At 47.7% G+C, this 21,828-nt stretch overlaps 1 protein-coding gene across 1 annotated transcript; it reads left to right on the top strand.

The window, feature by feature from the left end:
* Positions 1–755: 755 nt before the first annotated feature.
* TSEN15 (tRNA splicing endonuclease subunit 15) lies at positions 756–7,630 on the top strand. The gene is made up of 4 exons (XM_065745183.1): positions 756–776; positions 886–967; positions 1,932–2,067; positions 7,262–7,630. Exons 1-4 carry the CDS (start codon positions 759–761, stop codon positions 7,464–7,466), a joined length of 441 nt encoding a protein of 146 aa, XP_065601255.1. The 5' UTR covers positions 756–758; the 3' UTR covers positions 7,467–7,630.
* Positions 7,631–21,828: the final 14,198 nt, after the last annotated feature.

Below are 21,828 nucleotides of genomic sequence, written 5' to 3' on the forward strand. Positions count from 1 at the left end.
GAGCGGTCGCGGCGCTTGGTCCCTGCCGCTCACCTCTCGCCTCAGTGAGCGTCCTCCGGAGCAATTAAGCAGAACGCGTTGCTCCTGTTCGCCCTTGGCGACTTGTTGCTCTAACTGTCCCGCTCGAGCGATGCATTAATGAGGGCTTTTCTTTCACGGTCGGTTTGATGCGTGTCCCTGTTCTGCTTCATTAACCGAACAGAAGGAGCAGCGCAGGGGTTGGGGTCCCGCCGGGCACACAGCAGCTGCCCCTCCCCCACCTAGAGCCCCTCTCTTGTGCCCAGCTGTGCGTGCCACGGAGGGCTGGCACACAGCACACCTTCACCATCGTTTTAGGAGCTCCAGGGGCAGCGTCCCACGGCTTTTCTCCGCGCGATGCTGCGCTTGGTGATGCCGAGAAGTGAGATGCTCCTCAGCGCGTGACGGAAAGAAGCCAGCCCGGCTTTATTTCCTACTGCCAAAGCGAAGGTGAGAGGTTGAAAACTCCATCTGCGTCAGCGCACCTCCAACTCACGCTCCGCAGTGCCCCCACCTGGCTGCTCCTGACTGGGACGCTCTCCCTTCCCGCGCTCACGCCCCGCGGTGCCCCTCCCCATCCCGCAGCCGTGGCCGTGCCGGAACGGTCCGGAGGCGGAACTGAAGCGTCGGGAGCGCCGCTCCGCCCGGAGCGCGGCCGCGTTGCACCGGGAAGCATGGAGCGGGCGGAGGGCGGCTCGGGGGCACAGCGGGGCCGGGCGGGGCGAGCCGGCGGAGACTGGATGGCCGCTCACCCCACGGTACGGCCGGGCGTGAGGGGGGGTGGGGTCGGGCTGCCCGATGGAGGCGGAGGTGCTGGATGAGGGCCGCCAGCACGAGCTGTGACCAACGCTGCCTTCTGCTTTTCAGTTCACAGCAATGATGGCCCTCGATATATCCGACAGCTCTCAGATCTACGCTGCGTTCCTGGTGTACCTGGACCTCTTGGAAGGTAATGGGCCAACAGGGCAGGCGTAGCAAAAATGCATTCCCACGTACTCAGGTGATGTGATGGCTTGTGCATTGGCAGAGCCTTTCCTAGAAAAACCCTTGGCAGTGGTTTTTAAACTTCACACAGTGACAGTTCCCTAAGAAACACGGTGTTTTGGCATTGCAGATTTCTGTCCCTGGTAGAGCCATTGCAAAGATTAGGGCCCACCTTGGCCAGCTGCCACAGCTGCGATGCCAGGAGAGGAGCAGGGAGGTAGAAAGGTGAGGTTACAAGTTCAGTGGTCGTTGTGGTAATAGAATGCTCTTCTGTATGTTAACATCAAAGCTACTAAATCATAGCATCTCCCTAAGAGTGCAGTTTAGCAGCGGGTAAAAGTGCCCTGGCCTGATCAGGATGGTGGCGGCTAGAAAGGGCAAGGATTCCTGTAGGAAAGGATACCTAGTGGCATTAATTATGACAGGTGATCTTTTGCAGTCATACATGAGTGGAATAGAGTTATGTGATAACAGTGTTTTTTACGGTGAGGGCGGTGATGCACCAGCACAGGTTGCCCAGAGATGGGGTGGGTGGGTGCCCCATCCCTGGAGACATTCAAGGCCAGGCTGCACCAGGCTCTGAGTACCTGATGGAGCTGTGGGTGTCCCTGTTCACTGCAGGGGAGGTGGACCAGATGGCCTTTAAAGGTCCCTTCCAACTGTGATTCTAAAGCTCTGCTTGCAGTTCTCCCAAACTGGCTTAATTGAAAAGGAAGGTGGGCAACCAGTGTAATGAATGCTCCTGTTGGAGCACTCAGAAAGGGAACCTGGCATTTGAATGGGCTACTTGTCTCTCCTGGGAAATGCCCTGTGAAGAGAGGAGGGCAAAACAACCAAAGATGTTAAATAAAATGCAAAACATAATATCTGAATGAATGAAACTTGTGCTTTGTGTCCTGATCCTTCTCATCAATGATGGACCTTTTCAGGGAGAAACTGGCATGAAGTGAAGCATGTTGGATTAGCAGAACTGCAGCTCATATGTTTACATGCCTATGAAAGAGAGCAGGGTGATCTCCAAGTGATGGTACCGATACCTGCGGACGTGTTGGTGAGCCACGAGAGGTGAGGCTGTGCTCTGTGATCAGATGTCAGCTTCCTGCAGCACCCAGCTCCTCCTGCTGGGCACTTTGGGTTGTTTAGAAGTTGCCTATGGTGTAGGATGTAACAGTGGATATCAGAGTCTGTGCTGCAGAGGTGAGGTTAGAATACAAGGCCTGTACAGCCTATGTTTTGAACATTCTCATGCTGCGTGTTTGTAGCATGGGAAATCTGACAATACCTTCAGTCACTGGGCTTTCCACTAGCAAAGAGGAACATAAATCTCTGGACCTCTCTGTGAACAAACTTTTTAATTGCTGAATCTCAAGGGTAAGCCTACATGCTTCACTTGTTTGGCTTTTTGCTTGGATAGCATCATTTGGCTGCTTTCATCTGGAAATGCCTCATACTTACTGAGAATCCAGTGCACAACTGTCCTTTGAGCTGTGATTTTGACACGGTATGTTTTAGATGTGCTGTGTTGTTTGCTTTCTCTTCAGCTCCAGGAGTGACAAATGAGTCTCTAGCAAATAAACTTCCATCTTAATTCTGCTGCGTCCTTTCCTGAGAGTGTATCTTCAGAAACAATTTGTTAGTGAGGGGGAAGAAAATGACTTGGCAGATGCTGAGTACCATCTAGTTGCTGAAGAGTCTTCCATTGGCAAACACTGCTCAGTTCTTGTGGGCTTGGTTTTATAGAGAGATGGAGCTTGATGGAGCAAATCTGCTCACGGGTCTTGTAGGATGAAATACCGAGCAGCAAAAGTTGCCATCTGGGGCCTTTGAGAAATTACTCCTGTGTGCTGAGTTGCTGTGTTTGTGTAACGTAGTAGGTTTCCACTTAGGCTGGAAACTTTGATTCCTAGGAATTGAGTGGGTGCCAGCGAGTATGTTCTAATTAGTTTTTAATGACAGGGAGATGATGTGCTGTGTGTATGTCCTATCTGGTACTGTTTCACTGGGGCTTTTCACTTGGAGCCTCTGGACTTGTTTGTTCTGTGGTGCTGCTGTTTGCTCTGCTGCTGGCACCAGCGTGCTTGGAATCTGTTACTGGAAGGATGTGTGTTAGAGAAGCAAAGAGTGAATGCATCACATTGATGAAAAGTACAGTTTGTGACTAGGTTTTGCTACAGAGCAAATGCAGAGAGCACATTGTCACTGAAATGAGCCAAACGTTGGGCTTTAATGCCAGGTGAGTCCACTGGAGCCTGTATGTGCTTGATACAGGCGTGCGCTGTCCCCCTGCCTGACAACAGCTTTGGGAATTTGTTACTGAATGTGTGTGTGTGTGTGTGTGTGTGCATGCTTGGAATTTCATCAGGAGTTCACCACTAATCAGAGAGGCCTGGTGTGCCTTTGTAGAGAAAGGACAGCACCAACTCAGCTCCTTTGCTGCAGCAGGAGACAAAACAGAGGGGTATGGACGATAACTGTGCCTCAGTCTTAGGCAGCAAAGAGGGGCTTTGTTAAAAAGGAACTGGAAACACAATTATAGTGTCACTGCCTCTTTGTTCTGGCAGCTGTGTTGTGATTGTTGATAGCAGGAGGCTTCTTACACACATGCTGCTGTTTCTCATTTGATGTCTCAAACTGTAGACAGGAAAGCATTGATACTTAAGCCTTCATTACTTCGTTGTTCTGTCCAAAAGTAACAGAGTTTTTGTGTCACTGGCCGTAGGGCAGAGGAACAAGTCTGAATACAAGTAAATGCACTTCACTTAACATCGAAGCAGAAGCCGTTGGAGGTGGCTGGGAGTGTGAAAATAGTCTGTCCTCATTCCTGGGCCCTGCAGGCTTATGCTAGCTGCAAAAGCTGCTCAGTTGGCAATGTTTAGGTCAGCATTTCCTTGCTTAAACAGTAAAGCCTGGGTTGGAGCTGCAGGGGTGGTTTTCTTCTCAAAGCCACTTCAGCGAAACCCTGCCAAGCTCTGCCTTCCCAGGTGGCTTGTGGAGATTTCTGTTTGGCTGACACTCAGAGCACAGTGTCCTTAAAAGGCCATAGTGAAGCTGGCATGGAAATTACCAGCAGGACACCCAAGCAAATCATAAATATGAGCGTCCTAAAAAAACCCAACAGACTGCTCAATGTTTTTTAGCCTACTATAAGATTTCCTTTGTCCTTAGGCAGAGCTGTTGTGCATGTTAGCTGAGCTCCGTGCCCAGAACTGTGACTTTCCAGAGGGATTGAAGCAGTTAAGCACGGGTAGCTCTGCCTCAAAGCTGGCCGAAAGGAGATGCTGGATCCAATGGAATCAGGCACAGTCTGTTCTGGACAAATGACATTGGCAAAGCAAAATGTCTTTTACTGATAAACCACCAGATTAAATGATATGTCCCTGTCCCTTTTGTTCTTTGTGTGGAAGTGTTGGAACTGAGGAATGAAGTTGGTTGCATGTGGCTATGAAGACCATGAAGTGTTTTAGGCCATTTTGTTAAAAGGGTAACTTGATTTTGGGAAAGGAATGTATTAATGCTTCTTTTTAAAGCTGACAAGCATCCATAGAAACCAATCAGGTGGTTGGAAGGGATGGATCCACTTCAGTTTGGGCAGTAGTTCTGCTGTTAGCACTGAGTTTACCCTTCCAGCATCTAAACGTTAGGAATGTCATCGCTGGCTTCTAAGCATAAATTCTTTATCAGTAGTTGACAGTGATTGATGTGGCTTACACAGTTGAGTTAGATGTGCTGTACAGATGGAACTAACTATAGCCAGCGTAGCTGAACTTTGCCAAACTTTGCTTTCCCTCTTTTTGCAGAACTTGTTTTCTTTTCCCTGGAAAAAAGAAAAAAAAAGGACTTCCTATTCGTTCCTCTGATGAGAGGTGTTTTCTTTGGTTCTGTTTTCTTTTCCATTACAAAAACATGACTTTCTTCTTGCATCCCATGTACCTGTAAAGAAAGGAATCCCAAGAAACAGTGGTGTTCATTTAGGCACCGTCCTCCTACCCCACACCACATGTTTCTTTGCCTGTATTTCAAGGCTTGTATCAACTCGTGTGGACTCCTAGCCCTGCCCTGCGTGGAGGGGAGGGAGCTGTTGAGGTTGGCCAAGCCTGCAATGAATTATTCATCCCAGTACAAAGGGCAGATTGAAAGCCTTTGGCTTTTATGGTGAGGGAGGCAGCAACTCCATTTCAGCTCAATGGAGCACTATGCAGCCTCCATAAAACGGCTCTGAGCTCTCAGTGTTTCCTCTGCTTCCCAGAGGTTTTGCACGGGATAGACCACTGAAATACTTCTGTCGGCCACAGAACTTTCTGCCAGCACTCTTTCCTTTATGATTCTGTTCTCTTTTGGCGTTTGGACAATCAGTTGAAATCTCGAGCCTGAAGTCCACCAGCCCTATACCTGCTCTTTTCTGTGCATTCCTGATGTGTGCTGAAGGCCTGCCTGATGTGAAAGTCCCTCGTTGAGGAAAAGTAAGACTAGGAAAAGGAGGAAAGAACCTCCTTGGGTGTTTGCTGACAGTTTGTTGTTGTTATTGTTGTTGTAATTAAGCTGCTGTTTACAACAATTCACTGCGGTGATGTAGTTTGAAGGCAGCAGTAAGAGCAGATGCTGTGTGACCTCAGCAGTGAGTTACCTTGCTGCACTGGTAGTTGCTTGATGTTCTGTAAGTTAATCCTGCTTTTTCAATTAATTCTGTTGTAGAAAGCTAGCAGTCATTAACCTGGTGTAGGGAACTGCTTTGGCAGGGGGGTTGGACTCGATGATCTCTTGAGGTCCCTTCCAACCCCTGTGATTCTGTGATCGTTGCTGAATGTGGTTTGTAGGTATCTAGAAACCCACTCAAAGGTTTTCTGAAGAAAAACGTTTAGAAACACCAGATGTTTACTGTTGTATAACAGCACCTCCTTCATGTGTTTGAGATTACATCCCTTTCATCTTCTGCAATGTGAGGTGAATAGGTTGCTTCCTAGGTGGGAACTGAGGGCTTCATCTGCTTGGGTTTGTCTTGGTGGGAGCGGATCCTGGCTTGCACTGAACATGTGGACACCGTCAGCATTTAGGGATGGGTTTTCAAGCTATTCTGAGAAACAGGTTCTGTGTGAGGTACAACTGGCAATAATTATTTTGGAAACATGCTTAATCTTACTCTGTTCATGAGACTTGCAGATTCCCGGCGCTTCCTGTGCTGTCCAGCTTTGCCTGTTTTTCCTTTCATGGAAATACAAGCTCTTGTTTTGGTGCTGTCTTGTGGAGAAAAGGAATCTGCTGTTAGGGCATGGCCACTCTGGATCCAGGTACACTAGGTGCTAGATGGTGGGGGGATGAAGGTCCTGATGTCTGAGCCTGAAGCTGTAAGAAGAAATCACAAGTGATGGTGGGGTCACTGTCCCTGGAGGTGATCAGGTTGTGGAGATGTGGTTAGTGGGCATGGTGGGGTGGGTTCAACTAAGATGATCTTAGGGGGCTTTTCTAACCTTCATGAGGAGCACTGCACTCCTCCAGTGCTCACACCCAGGCAGAAGGGGAACGCTGCAGGGAGCAATGCTGCTCTCAGCTCTGAGCTGAAAAATAAGCAGCTTGTTATTCTTGAACAGGAAAAATTGCATAACTTTGTCTTGAATTTTTAAGGAAGATGTTATTCGTGCTGACTCTCCTGAAGACATCATTAGTCTTGTGGCTTCTAGTCTAGACAGGGAGGTAGGGAAGCCTGGCTTCAGTTCCTGGGTCTTGCACAGGCTCACAGAGGGCTGCAGCACACAGACTGGAGGGCTTATCTCTACGAATGGAAAAAGTCTTACTTGGTTTTGTGAGTTCGTTGTTGTTTTGTTTTTGGGGGGGATTTTTTTCTCCTCTAATTGTTGATAGGAATTTGGATTCTTATTAGAGCAGATGTTACACTTTCTGTAGGCAGACAAACTTGCAGAACAAAACAGGCTTTTTATTGGATAATCTCCTTCCAGCTTTTTAAATAGCAGTTGTGCTGGAGCCTTGCTGAAAGGCTCAAATGCAAGTTTCTGTTACTCCCTTACCCTCCCAAGCTTTGCAGGAATTTTTTTTTTGGGGGGATAGCATGTTTTCTTGCAGGAATGATGTTGAAGATGAGGAAATAAAATAGTGTGTAAGATATCTCTCAAGTTAGAGAATCCACAGTGGGAAAAACTGTTTCCTGCTTTGAATGTCATCAGAGACCTACAAAACTCATCTTCTTGGTGCGTGCCAGCAGCACGTTGTGATAGAGTCCTTTCTGACTGACTGTTTTCTCTTCTAGGTTAAGAGAAATCATGAAGAAAGCTGCTGTCCCACACGACGACCCCAGCACCCCGCTGTCAATTACCTTGGCCATAGTTGAGACAGATTCCACAATTGTCTACTATAAAATGACTGATGGCTTTGTGTTACCAGAGCCTCCTGATGATACTGAAGAGGTGGACAATAAACAGTGGAAGAGGAAAAGACGGAAGCTTTCCAAATAACAAAGACAAACAGACTTTTCTTGAGCTACTGTTCTCAAAACAAAAATCCAGGAACTGATGTGTGTAAATAAGCAGTGTGCAGAAATCTGCCTTCTGTATATCAAGTGCATGTTCATGGAGAATTGAGCTTTCTTGCAGCTGCTCTGTAATAAAATACCACTTGAAGTATGAAATGGGTCATGCTTTTGAGACAGATCGCCCCCATCATCTGGGGGGAGTGTGCTCATCTGGGGACCTCGTTATCTGCAGGGAGCCCTTTGCTGGCTCACTCATCCAGGAAAGCTACTTCAGAGCACTGGAGCAATTCTCTGGTACTGTCCCTTGTGATAGTATTGTTTTCCTGATCTTGGTTCTGCTGCCAGCCATGACCACGCTGCTGCTCTTGGATATGTTTTATGCACTCTGCTGCATGTTCCATAAAGCAGATCTTACACTTTGCTAGGCTGCAGGACCATCAGGTAACTCATCCTTGTTAGAAGCTGTTAAATCCTTCAACCCCAGTGTGAGCATGTGCTGGAAAAGAGTTGGTTTTGTGCGAGGTTGCAGAATTTAAGCAACGTGTGCTTAGCCCCAGAAGCCCTTTAGCTTGTGCTTTCTTTTCTAGAAAACACTGACATGTATTGCTGTGTGGCTGGCTTTTATTCCTTCATTTTATCACATCTAGATACCAAAGAGGAGCATATATTCTCTATATGCTGCAAACTGCTAACCCTGTCTGCAGGAGCTGAGGTGGAGGAACAGTGTCTGGAGGCTTTGATTTCTCCTTGCATCCCAGTGAGCAGTGGTTACGTGGGCCTTTATCCTGATGGCTCTGTGTTTCTCAGGGGAAAAGAAGAAATAGTATCAGTGCACCCTCTTCATCACAATGTAAACAAGGGGATGTTAGAGACGTTCAGAGCCAGCTGTGCTGCTCCTTTGCATCCCATTGAAGTGGTATTATTTGTTCAGGGTACTGAATAAAGATGGGGAGAGACTTCCTCAGGAAGCGTATCACATGTGAGCAGGAGCACATTAAGATTCCTAAATCCACAGGATCTTGGTGCTGTGCCTAAACTACTCGAGCTGTGCATTGGATGTTTGCGAGACAGCTGCAGAGGTGTGACCTGCAACATCTGGCTGTGACACCTTCGCAAATTCAGTTGCCATCTCCTAAATAAACCTCTGCAGGGCTGAAGCGACTGCACTGCTCTGTCCTCCCCACCCCTTCTGCTCGGAGCTGTATGCCGGCTCCCTCCCGTTGGCCTTTTCCAAGCACCAGAGGGCGCTACGGACCGTACTGTTGGAAAAAAAAGTGCTCCTGCACTCTGTATCTGTTGTAGTTTCGACGGAAATAAATGGAAGGCATTACTTTCGGAGCAACCTACGGACATCCCCATGAAGAGCGTCTCCCCCAGATATCGCCAGGGATGACACAACACAAAATCCTATCGGTTGGGACAGCAAATTGGGGGGGGGGGGTGTTCAAGGGTTTGTCCCTGATCTTGGACTCAGTAATGTTCCCTTTTTGTAGCTGGCCATAAACTAAACCTGGGGATGGAGCTGACAGAGTGACAAGGCAGCAAAAAACATAGCACTAATCCCACAGAGTGAGCACCTGTCTTCTCTCTGGGATGCTGTTGGCAATGGTGGGCATCAGGTCCTATCAGCCAGGCTGCACAGCAGGGTTCTCTCCATCAGAACAACTCCCGTCCAGCTTGTTCCTCAGCCTCTCTAATGAAGGGAGATAGTAATTAGCCCAGTGTCTTCCCTGCCGTTGCTGTCAGCTCACAGGTACTGCCCTTTTAAACATGTGTTTGGTGAAACTGAGTTGTTCTAGTGGGTTGTTGGAGAGGAGTCAGGGAGGAGACCGCATAGCATTTGTGGGTGGCTGGCTTTCCCTCCAATTAGCAGCATCGATAACAATCAAATTAGAATTAAAGCAGGAGCAGCATAATTGGAAGGTCAGCTTGCCAACTGAAAACTATGCAAGAGCAAAGGAGGCTGGTGCTCTGCCAGCAGGATGCACTGCTGGTTGGGCTGCGTCTGCAGGAGCATATTTGAGAGCTGAAAGGCCACAGAGGTATTTAGTGTTGTTGGTGTTGCTTTAACCCAAAGGAAAGCTTGGCAAAAGATTCTGTGGGGTGTGCAAAAAAATAAAGAGAATGTAACTTGATAGAAAAACACAGAATCAAAGTGCTAAAGGATGAGGAATTGTGATTTCTTATCTATTTTTAACAACTCTTTAAGAAGAGGGTAGATCCATCGCTAAGCTGAAAGGCAGCAGATCCAAAGGGACATCCAAAACCCATCCAGAGTGCAGAGGTGGGGTCAAAAACTGCCAGCTGTTTTGGGAAGAGACAGAACAGCAGAGAACTTCAGCAGCAATGCTAACAATAAGACATGACAACTCACTGCCTGTGAGGGAAGATCAAAACTGAGCAGAAGTTGGGACTGTGGAAAATGGAAAGACTGAGGCATCCCGATGAGGGCTCAACTGTGGGAAGTTATCTAAAAATACACAAACAAATAAGCTCTGATGAAGCTCTGATGATTTCAGCACCATCTGGAGATGCTGGGAAAAGAGAAACAGCCTGCTGCTGCGGGAGGTATTAATGAGCAGGGTTGATACAGACACGCAGAGATGTGGAGATGTGTATCAGAGACAAGGCCAAGGCTCAGCGGTGCAACCCTGTGGAGATGTCAGGAGTTCCCACGGATGTGGATGGACCTGCTGGACCTGCCTTGTGTCTCCCTGCCCTCAGATGGGCAAGTCTGGTGGAAGGAAGGGGGAAAGCAAAGAGCATGTGCATTGATGGGACACCATTTGGTGGCTTAGGATGGATGGGGGATTTTTGGAGAAGCAGTGATAACACACTCAACCAAAACCACATGCAAATCCTGGAACAGCCGCCACCTGAACTGAGCACACACAGCCCAATGTGAGGCCAGCAGAGCTGGAAAGATCTTGAAAAGCCCATCAGGATTTGAAGGTGTCGGCAGAAAAGCAGCCCTATGAAAAGACTGGTGGTGTTTGCCTGTTCGCTGGGATCTGCAGCCAAACACTGAGAGAAGCAATGCTCTGCTGAACCCCATACACAGTGAGTGCTGTGCCCAAGGCCCAGGCAGCAGACTTCAACCTAACCTGGCTTTGCTTAATGGACACAGTTTGTCTCTGAGGGGAGCAAATAAAAAAGGAGTTGATCTTAACCAGCATGATGCATTCATTTCAAGTCGACCCTAATGACTCTGGAGCCTCCGAGAGAAGAACCACGTTACATCCCAAAGCAGTGGGAGCACCTACGGGTTAGGAAGAGCAACTTTGCTTCTCAAGCTGGGTTCATCTCCTCAAAAAGAAGTTTACTTCAAGGTATGAAGAGTTTTGGCTTAGCTGTTGTTCCCATTGCCAGTTGAACCAGTGAGGTGCAGTGTCATTAAATTAAATGAAAAAGTTAAGCTCTCATTATCTGAAACTGAACACTGGAAGTTCACAGACACTTAGGGCCTTAATCTCTGGTCCTCAGATCACTAGCTATAGAAGGGATCTCCCTGTCTAATTTCCTTAACTAATCATGTGGGATTACAGTGCTTGCAGCTCACTCGGTATTCTGGGAATCACCCCAAAGGCAACAGTTCTGCAGCAGTGCTGTGTCCAAACATGGCTCAGTGGGTAACGCATGAAGTACTGTGCTGATGGGCAGGGTAAGAACGATTCAGTCACACTCCACCGAGTGGAAAGAAGTATCACAGAGTCATGGAATAGTAGAAGCACCAAGATAGGAAAAGACCTCCAAGATCATCCAGTCCATCTGTCCACCTATCACCGATATTTCCCACTAAACCACGTCCCTCAGAACAACATCTAAATATTTCTTGAACACCTCCAGGATTGGTGACCCTACCACCTCCCTGTCAGCCTGTTCTAGTGCCTGGCCACTCTTGGAGAAGAAATATTTCCTAAAGTCCAACCTGAATCTCCCTGGTGCAACCTGAAACTGTTCCTCTCATCCTATTGCAAGCAGAGGCTGATCCTTACCTTGCTTCAACCTCCTCTCAGGCAGATGGAGAGAGCAATGAGGTCTGCCCTGCACTCTGCTTCTCCAGTCTGACCCATCAGATTTCCCTCAACTGCTCCCATAAGACCTGTGGTATGGAAACCTATAATAAAAGATTGGCTTCATGCTTATCCACATGGAGGTCAAGCTTAGGATGTGCAGGCAGCCTCAGATCCGTGATTTCCTAGTGCTGGGCTCTGCAATCCCGAGAGACTCAAATTCCCTCTGGTGGTGTGACTTTGCTGGTGGTCCACATCTACTACTTGGTCCAGGAGACACCTCTGGGTCCCTCTGGTCCTACCTGCTCCAGGAGGGCACTCCGAGCAGGGTGTTTCTTACTCTGAAAACCACCCAGTTTCCCCTGGGGAGAAAATAATTGGTGAGCATGGCCCTGGGGACCACTGAATGAGATTAAGGGCAACTGGGACAATCTCACTGAAGGGCATGTGGGGACACCTGCCTCCCTTCCTGGCACATCCTCACCACGCACTAAAGGGCACTAAAGGCACTTTGCCTTCAGCAAGGCAGTTTCCTCCCAGATAGTAACTATGACAACAGAACTTTCCTGGGTTTTCTTTCATGCAAAGGGCCATTTTGTGCCCACGTGATGTGTTCCTAACGCAGCCCTGACGCACCAAGTGTTGCAATACGCTTGGCTGATCCTTCAGCTTGTGGGAAGCAAAACAGGGAAGAGACAGAAAGCACCTCACAATTTAACACTAGACTGTCCATTGTACCTTCTCTTGCCCTGATAAATCGCTCATCCCCTCTTACTTCTTTTCCTCAGAAGACATTTCTTCTGATATTATTCCGGGCCTGATAGCAGGCTCCTTTGATGCACTGAAATTCCCCAAAGATCAATACTCAACCTTATCTGTGGGTATATATTCCTCCTCCCTGCCTCCAAGGAACAGGTTTCTATGATTTTCCCATGTTCACTGAGGTAATTTTTGTTCTTCATCTAATTTTCCCTTTGGAGAAGAAAGCCTGCATCTGCTTCTTCACATGTCCCTCTCCCTCCTGCACCATCTCAGTAAATAGGCAGCTATGAAGTCTTTTCTCTGCGTGAACACTGAGATCTGGAGCAAGCACCCCAGATATCTTCAGGACTTACCCTTGGGGTAGATGCTCCCAGTGAAGTCTTTGTTAGTTATAAAGCACACAATGCAATTAGCAGCGTTAGGCCAACTGTGGAAGGCAGCTTTTGAAGCCTCCACCCAAGTTTCTGCTGTTGGGATTTCTTCTCCCAGAACTTCTGTGGATCTATCAAGATGTATCCTGCTCAAGAGTTGCAAGTGTGCTGATCCACCATACCCACAGGAGCTTAGAGGGCACTTTTTACAGATGTGATTTGCCCTCGGCTGAATCCAGCCCTCTGGATATGAAACTGCTTGAGGGCGAGAGCGCCTTGTGCTGGTCAGCGTGCCCTTGCTTTGATGCACCAGCCACTATGAGGTTGCAAAGGAGGAAAACAAGGCTCTGTTTTGCCTAATTACCAGAGAGTGAAAGCAATTCTGATGCTGCCAAGCCAGTAGTAGAGAGCCCAATGAATTTCCTATGGTTTCTGTAATTTGTCACGGCGCGGGTATCTCTCCCTAACACACACCCCAGCAAAACAACCCGGAGCAGGGCAGAGCCTCACTCACTGCCTTCCCAGACCTGAGAGCCCGAGGGACTGCAGGAAGATGGGCTCAGGCCAGCTTTTCCCACGTGGGATGAAGGACAAATGAAAGTCCTTAGGATTCAGCTCACGGGCCCAGGAGATGGGATGCTGAATTCCTGCTCAGCGTTTGCTGCTCTTTTGTAGGCTCTAATCTGCTGACATGGCAACTGGATCCACTTGAATGTGCAAAATTTTCCCAGGGAGGTGGTGGAGTTACTGTCCGTGGAGGTGTCCAAGAAATGTTTAGATGCTGTACTGAGGGACGTGGTTTAGTGGGAAATACTGGTGACAGGTGGATGGTTGGACTGGATGCTCCTGGGGGTCTCTTCCAACCTTGATGATTCTGTGCTTCTATGATCACGTGTTTTAAAGACTTGCTTACATTTTAGGAATAAATAAACCTAGACTCATGCACATATCTGTGTGTGGGTGTGCATAAACCACACAGGTACTGATGAGGAAGGGGTTATTTATATAAAAGCAGACTATTAATAAGCAAACCTGAATAGCTGGGGATGTTTTGTGAAGACTGCTCAGTGGACTGCTGAAGAATTTTACTGTAAAAGTTATTTTTTTCACCTGGAAAAAAAGTATTTATTTTGCCTAGCACCTGGAAAGTATAAAGGATGGTCTGTTTAACCCAGTTTCCTTACTTTTTTTGCCCAGAAACCTTCCCAAGTGCAGCTCATCAGAATGCCTGCACAGGGACTGTTCACCATCCTATAGGTTGGGTTGGGACAGGTGTCTTCCTGTCAGCATTTAGCAGCAAACTAGACCTTCAATCCACAGGTGCTATCTGGCTCTGGGTGGACCTGGCCTTGAGACCTTCCTGGCTGAAGCGTGTTTGGATTTGTCCAGGGATACTCACTGCAAAGAGGGCCCATATTTTGGAGGACATTCTGATTTGAAGATATTAAAACCCACTGACCTGAAGTCCAATGTCTTCCTGGCCGGTGGACAGAGACATGAAGCCTTGGTCTTGAGAGCAAACCTGGAAAAAGACTGCTGGGTATCTTCTGTCATCTCACCAGGAGAGTGCAACTAGGAGGAGAAGAAAGGAAAGCAGGTTATCCCAGAGCTGTGTGCTGGTCTTCCAGCCTTGCTCTGCTGCCTCAACACTTCTTCCTTGTGGTTCCTCCACACCTCTGTACGCACCCAAAGGAAAACCCCAAACTACAAACTGTCTGGAGCTGACACAAGTCCAGGATGGAAGAGCAAGCAGCTCAGAAGGACAACCACCAACCAAGCTGTGCCAAATGCTCGACATCTTCAGAGAAACATGTCTGCTTAGTAGAGGTCTGGGCACTTTTTGGAGCACGTTCCTAGATGCTGTAGGCTTGATGTGTACAAGACTACATTTTTGCATGTCAAAAATCAACACTCAGCATGAATATTAAATATATAGTTAGAGTTAATCTGATGCAAAGGTAAGAAAATATAGTGTAAAAACCCAGCTCCTATTGATTTCAGAGGGAGGGGGAATACAGTAAGGCCTTAGCAAAGAACTCAGGACAAACCCAATGGCATTTCAAGCCAGTAGAGCTCCTTCCCTCTGTCCCCAATAGCCTTTATATCCCTTGCTGATTAATGCAGTGTGGTGCAGTGTCATACTTTTCACAGGAGGGAGCAGCAGAAAGGCCCTTGCAGCCATCAGTATGGGAGCAGCTCCAGAAGGGGTCTTAGCTGATAAAAGATGTTTGTTTTCATTGTCATCTAACTTGGATGTTCTAATCCACTTTGTCATCCTTCAGATGTAGAAGTGACTATGCAACAAGGTCTGACAGGGAAACTGTCAGAAAAGCAAGCTAGCAGACCTCTACTGTCAGACCACTGGTTTCCAAGTCCCCTTAGGTCTCCATCAGTATGCACTGCGGCAAACAGATTTATGATCCAAAGAATGGATGACGTGAGCGTAAACCACGCGAGCAGGTTTTGGTTCAGTCTAGCCTATCCATCTTCTGTCAGCTCAAAAATCATGTACTCAGCACGTGCGTATCTTCCTGAAGAAGTCTGGTTAAAAGGGTGCAGGCAGCAGACAGAAAGTAAAGGTGCACTGTGGCACAGCCCCCCTGGGGTCAGTACAACAAACAGTGGTTTTGCCCCAAGAAAATGACAGGAACCCTAGAGCGCTTTCAGGTCAAATATCCTCCTTTCACTTGTGCTCAATGACAGAGCAGTCCCCAGATAAAACAACAAACGAGAAAGGTTTTGTCCTTCTGCAGCCCAGCAGAAGCAAGATGAGTTTGTCCCAGTGAGGCTGGTCCCAAGGCTGTCTCACCACTGCCTGACCCATCAGCCCATAAAGGCACACACCCTGTCTCGAACTCACATCTTCCTTTGCTTCTGTGGGTCTCCATTACAGCCTAGTTGGCTACTCACCAATTTAGAGCCAGAAAGAGAAACATTCCCAGAGGTGTCCACAAAAGCCTTTGGATCTGCCCCTAAGGTCTCCCTTTTCTGTGCAGGACAGAGACCAACATGGTGCCCATTCCCAAGTGATGTTATATTTGACCAAATTTAGCCAGCTTCCTTCCTGTAACAAGTTCAATTGTGGAGCTAGAAGTTGATGTGGAGTGAATCAGGTCATTTTAAAGATAAGCCTCTTAAAGTAAGAAAGCAAATTGGAGGTTTTCATTAGGCTGCTCCCTTATAACGTCAAGGCAGAAGGGTACAAACACCACTCGTCCATTTTGTTCTCTCTAGTGAGAGCTCACACAACCCAAAGCAAACTACAGTGAAAAATTACAGTGTCTTCCATCTGGCAGGGAAGATATTTGCTTTATGTTAGAGCTGATGTGCAAATACGTGTTAGAGAAAGCAGTCACCGTAGGTTCACCCTTGCTTCAAGGTACCTTGGCCACTCCAGCAAAGCCGAAGCTTGGAGCAGAACAAAACTATGTTTCAGAAGAAGACGTGTACCACGCTGCTGTTAGCAGGAGTTTGAAGATAGAGAAGTTGAAAACACAACAGAGAAGTAGGTCAGCTCTAATGAGCCTCAAGGCTTCTGCATATGCTACAGCAGCTGTGGAGAAACACCTCCATAAGAAAGGTGCATTGCTCCTTTGATTTGGTTTGGTTTTACATAACAGTTGAGTGCTTGGTTTGCCTTCTGTAGTCTGAGCCAAGTACTCCTGAGGGCTCAGGAGCACCACCTGCAAAGAAAGAAGTGTCCAAAACTGCCTCCAAATAGGGCTTTCAGAGATTTCCAATGCATTAAGAAACAAAGAAAAGTAAAACAAGCTTACAAAAGCCCACTGCTGGCATCAAAGTGTAAAGCTTCTGCTATTTAACATCTCCTTTTCTGGTAAGAAAGTTCCCGGGTGGCACAGAACATCAGCTATCATGACTGGGGATGTGAATGACACCATACGGGTGACTTTGTTTCAGCTCTTTCCAATGCAGACACCAACAACAAGGATTTGGGGCTGGCCCTGCTTTGGAGGATTGTGTTCTTCAGGAGCTGTATGAGATGCATTTTGAGAGCCTAGAAAATTTGGAAAGTCAGCCTTGGTCCCACAGAGCGCATGCAAGAAATGAAAATCAACGCTGTGAAAATCAAAGGTAGTGGGATGTACATTATTCATTGCAGGGACTGATATGTCCCAGTGCACACAGATGCAAGCCATCATCTTCATGTCAGTGTTCACACAACCTCCTTCCACTCAGACAAGCTATCGAAGCCCATGAGGCAGTGGCTAGAACCCGAACACTGAAAAGCTTTCAGGAATGATAATGCTTAAAGAATCAGCTTTCAAAGAGAAAATTTCAAAGGGAAATGAGACAAGGTTCCTTCCTCACCGTGCCCCTGATGGACAGCATTAGCTTGGGACGTGCCTCATTCCTGCGTTTTTCAAAGCAGAGCTGGTGGAAAGAGCAGGGCATGCCACTGTGGATTTGAATTCTCAGCAGCTGTTTGGCTCCTTTTAAATCCAGGAATTCAGGACGTCCTCCTCTAGATATTTTACCCACTGTGGCATATGGTGACACCCAGCTGGTGTTGCCAACAGTGCTCCCAAACCACTCTTTCTGCACATCAGCTGTGCAGAGCAGTTTCAGTAACACAAACGGGGTATGAAAACCTCCCCATCTACACTGGTACCTCTATTCTTGTTTGAGGGCAGGGGTATCCTCCTCCCTCCTTTAGGTTGTGCCCGCTCTCTTCTCATGCAAATAGGAGCGCTCCACGCATGAATGAGCAGAGGAGATTGAGTTTTCCTCCTGCTTTAAAGATTTCAGCCCATCTGGAAGCAGAAATGACGTTACTGCCGTGATCACACAGGGCAGGAGGAAGGAGCAGCTATAGAGATGCGTGTGAAAGTTGCAGGAATACATCCAAACGATTCCACGAGCACCTAAAATACTAATTAGCCAGTCGCGATGTAACAAGGACAGCAGTTAAAACGAAACAAAACCCTTGGCAGATGATGCTGCAGGGCGCGCTGTACTGCAAGCAGTCTTTGTGTTGCACCAGACAAGGAATCTGCATTCACATCCACGCTCTCTGTTGCTCAGCTCTCAAGGATCCCCATGGTTCCAGAAGCTTTCCTTCACAGGATACCAACTCCTTGGTAAATCAAACAGACATCTGTCAGTTCTTGTACTTGCTTGTGAGGTGGATTCCTCCTATCTCCTTTGGTGTAGAGAGGCCTATTGGTGTGGTGTCAGTCCTGCTCTCCATTTCTCTCTCCCTGGTTTCCCTCCACACAATAAGCTCTGGTATAACACAGTGACCTGCATTGCTAGATACAACTTCTGAGCAACATCCGAATAACAGACAAGCAGTTTCTGATAGCTGGTTCCCTCCTCACCCTCACGAAGGTGAAGAATCATGGAACCATTAAGGCTGGAGAAGACCTCCGAGATCACCAAGTCCAACCCCAACCCACTGTGCCCACTGACCATGTCCCTCAGTGCCACAACTCCACCTCCAGGGATGGTGACCCCACCAACTCCCTGGGCAGCTTCTGCCCATGCCTCAACACTTAGAGAAGAAACATTTCCTAATATTCAGCCTGAACCTCCCCTAAAAGGGGAAGAAATGGGCTGGACATACACTACACCATACCTGGTACAATGGGAGCCAATGTGGAGTTTCTGGAACGGAGTGAATATCTCCCGTTGGGATTTGAGGACAGCACTTTGACAGCTGAGCTTGCAATAGCCACCGGGGTCCAGGAGAGGCTGCTGTGCTTTCAGCTAAAGGCCTGGAGGAGATGCACACAGAGCAGGGAAATAAAAAAATTGCAAATGCATTTGAAGCAAGTTGTGTCAGAGTGTGAGTACAGGAACCTGAGCAACGCCCTACTCAGCTCTCACTGGCATGGCAAGGAAGCAGGATTAGACTAGCTGCATAGCAGCATGGGCTTTCAGAGCAGGGCTCCACTGTAAACCAGCTGCTCCCTACAGGGCAGCATTAGCTAGAGCTCAGCTCCTTCAGCGTTTGGTCTGAAATATAACCCTAGATGCTAAAATAAGTACTTTTTCCCTTTATGTTTGTGAAATGTGGGAGAGAAACCAAAGTCGCCCTCCTCTCTTCCTCTTAACAGGAAGAGAGGCCTAAATACTCAAGTAAGTGAACCTCAATCACCCTGACCACCTTTTGAAAGGACTGCAAGGGCTTGGCCACCAGGTTACAAAGGCCTGCAAGACATTAGATAAATATGGCTTACAAAACCCAAACATAAAATAAATAAATAAATTTAAGCCAGGAAAACATCTACTGCTGCCCAGAGTCCTGAGGGAATTGGCTGTTGTGGCCACCAAGTCATTCTCAGCGCTCTTTGAAAACATTCAGGGTCAGGCCTGGACCAGGCTCTGAGCACCTGATGGAGCTGGGGCTGTCCGTGTTCAGTGCAGGGGAGTTGGACCAGATGGCCTTTAAGGGTCCTTTCCAAATCCAAAGATTCTATGCAGCAGAGGCTGTCAAAATGCAGAAGGGCAGCAGTGCCAAGAACTGGGCCCTCATTTCCAGACAGCTGTCATGCCTCCTCATGCTTGCTGATCTGACAACACACAGAAGGAAAAACACTGCTCCGAATAAGAACTCAGTTCTTCTCAAGTATCCCAACACCCATTACAGCACAACTCACTAGAGGTGAAGGCTACAGGAGATGCATACAATTCTTCTAAGCTTTTAAACAAGAACCCGGATAACAACTCCTCCGAGGCACGGAGCACAGCCCCCAGGAGCTCCTAGCAAAGGACAGGGCTCAAGTGCTGGGTGACAGGAGGAGTCAGACTTGCTCAGATGTCCTGGTTTCATCCTGACGTGCCAGCAAGATGAGTCAGAGTGCTGCCATGGGGCTTGCTCAGGCTCCAGGCTATGCTGCTGCCATCACCCCCAGGCTGCAGCCCTGGGAACGAGCCGGTTCCCAGCTCCCCAGCCAGTCCACAGGGTTGTTACCCATGTACAGGGTCACACAGCACAGCCCAGCCTGAGAAGCCTGCCTCCCACGTTTGTTTTTAAAGACCAGCCACCCTACAAGGAGAAATAAGGACAGAATGAATACTAACTCCCCGTGTCTACACCGCAGGCACAGAGGCAGCTTCAGCTTTGCATCCTCCAAACCCCAAAAGATGTGCAGCTGCAGAGCAGGGAGTGCTAGCAGCCTGCCTTGCCTCTGCCCAACACAGAACGTGCTGTTAGAGCTTTCCCCCTGAGCCATAGCCTCGTCCTACACAAGCCATGCAAGCTAAAATACCTCCAAGAGCAATGAAGAGGGTGTTTGGAGTAATTAAACTCTTCTGGGTGAATTGCTTGTTTTATCCTTTTGTGTTACAGCCAGGCCAACAAACAAATAGGACTGAAGCCCCTCTGTGCTCCAGAGAAAACAGGCTCCGTGCCCCAAGGATCCCCATCTCACCAAAGGACAAATGCAGATGCTACAGAAGAAGTTAAGACGATGTGATAGTAACAGACATGGACACATGGACTGCTCAGGGAGGAGGGGTGAGTCAGCATGCATCTGCTCACAAGGAGTGGGTGCACTGAAATAGCTGAGGAGCCAACTGCACAACGGTGCCTAATCTCTTTTAAACTCTACTTAATCAGTTACTTGTTTTCCTCCTCTCTCGGAGCCCAGAATTGCATGGCTTGGGGATAAGCAAGATTCATGCAGGATTTGGCCAGCTGAAGAGGGATGCAGGATTGTTCCCATCCACGCAACCACCAGGGTGTGAAGTTACACACACATACAGCCAAGTACCTGCAGCACACGTTGGAGACACTGAATCAGAAAGCAGCTAAGTGCACAGCTCCTAATGCAAAAGAAAACAAACAGAAAGGGAAGAGAAGCGTCTAGACACAAGTCTGACAAGATGAATTCTTCAGTCCTGCTCAAGGCAGCCACAGAGGGGGAGCAACATAACAGGAGTAGCAAGCTCTTCCTCTGTGCCAAGTTTAATTGCCTACTGCAATTACCAACTCTGGGCACCTTCATGCTCTGTGCTATGATCCCTGAAAGGTAAGCACTCCCCAGGACAAAGCCTTCCTGCTGCTCTTTCTCTGCCTCAAGCTTCTGGTTTGTGCTAAGCATTGTCAGAAACAGACCAGAGATATCACTAGAATGTCAAAAATAGTGGAGGAAACACACTCAGTTTTCAGAGCACTTCAGTTTACTGTCCAAAGTGGCTGCGGACACAATCAATTAGATGTCTGCCCATCTAGTTAATGATCACAAGGGCTTGATATGCTCCTTTTCTTTTATTTCTCCCATCCCAAGTGACTGCATCTCAGGACACAGACTGGTGTGGAAGTAGCAGCTGGCTCCCAAAGCATGGCACTGAAGTACTGATGGGAATACACTCATCATGGTGACCTCTGAGATTGCTTCTCTGAAACGTCAGGTAGAAGAGCACAGCGTAGAGGCAGCAGTGAGCAAACACCAGGGCACCAACTGCAGCCAACACTGAAAACTGGGATAACCAAATCATCCTAAAGAAATTGGGCCACAGCAGGGGCTGTGTGCTCTTACCAAGCTCCTTGGTGGTGTTTCAGCAGGCACCAGCTGACACTCTCCCAGGCAGTACCCCCTCACTGGGAGAGCACAAGCCCTGGGCTAACCCCAGAAGGCAGTAGGAACAGTCTGCCCAACCAAAGCCAATATGAAGATGGAGACTACTTATGCTCTTGATAATCAGCACAAATGGAGCAATTTACACCAGAGCCTGGCCCGTGACATTTACCTTTGTCAAAATTGGAAGCTGAGCATCAACTATTAAGAACAGATCCTGACGTCAAAGAGTTCCAAATTAGAAACATGGACAAAAGGGATGAGAGCTTTCTCTGAAATCAGCTCTACTTCTTAACTAACTCGTATTTTGATTCTTCAGACTCTTTAATAGCTACTATTTTAAATTGCTTATTTATATCACAATTTCTTCCTCTTTAAGGAAACATGATGGAAATCAGCTTATAATATTTCTACATCTTCTTATGAAGTGTTGAAGTAACTGCCTGCTCTCTCAAGTATTTTAGACAGAAAAAAAACAAAACAAAAAAAAAACCTGGATAAATTCTATAGAACTGAAAAGCCTGTGTCTCTTCCCAGCTGAGAGATCTCAGTGCAGGTACGGGAAGGAGCCCAACTTGCAAGGAAGGAGCAGAGCTCAAGGCCCTCCCCATGTGATCTCAGGGTCGCTCTTGTTTTCAGTTGTCCATAAATTTGTC

This window comes from Cyrtonyx montezumae, unplaced genomic scaffold (genome assembly GCF_038088225.1).
Source record: "Cyrtonyx montezumae isolate F1298 unplaced genomic scaffold, pur_monq_1.0 scaffold_1, whole genome shotgun sequence".
Classification (NCBI taxonomy): domain Eukaryota; kingdom Metazoa; phylum Chordata; class Aves; order Galliformes; family Odontophoridae; genus Cyrtonyx; species Cyrtonyx montezumae.

Excerpts from the sequence above, each read along its gene's own strand:
- TSEN15 (XM_065745183.1), top strand. Across the intron at positions 968-1,931 it reads GTACCTGGACCTCTTGGAAG|GGAGAAACTGGCATGAAGTG; the intron begins GTAATGGGCCAA and ends GGACCTTTTCAG. Across the intron at positions 2,068-7,261 it reads GTGTTGGTGAGCCACGAGAG|GTTAAGAGAAATCATGAAGA; the intron begins GTGAGGCTGTGC and ends TTTCTCTTCTAG.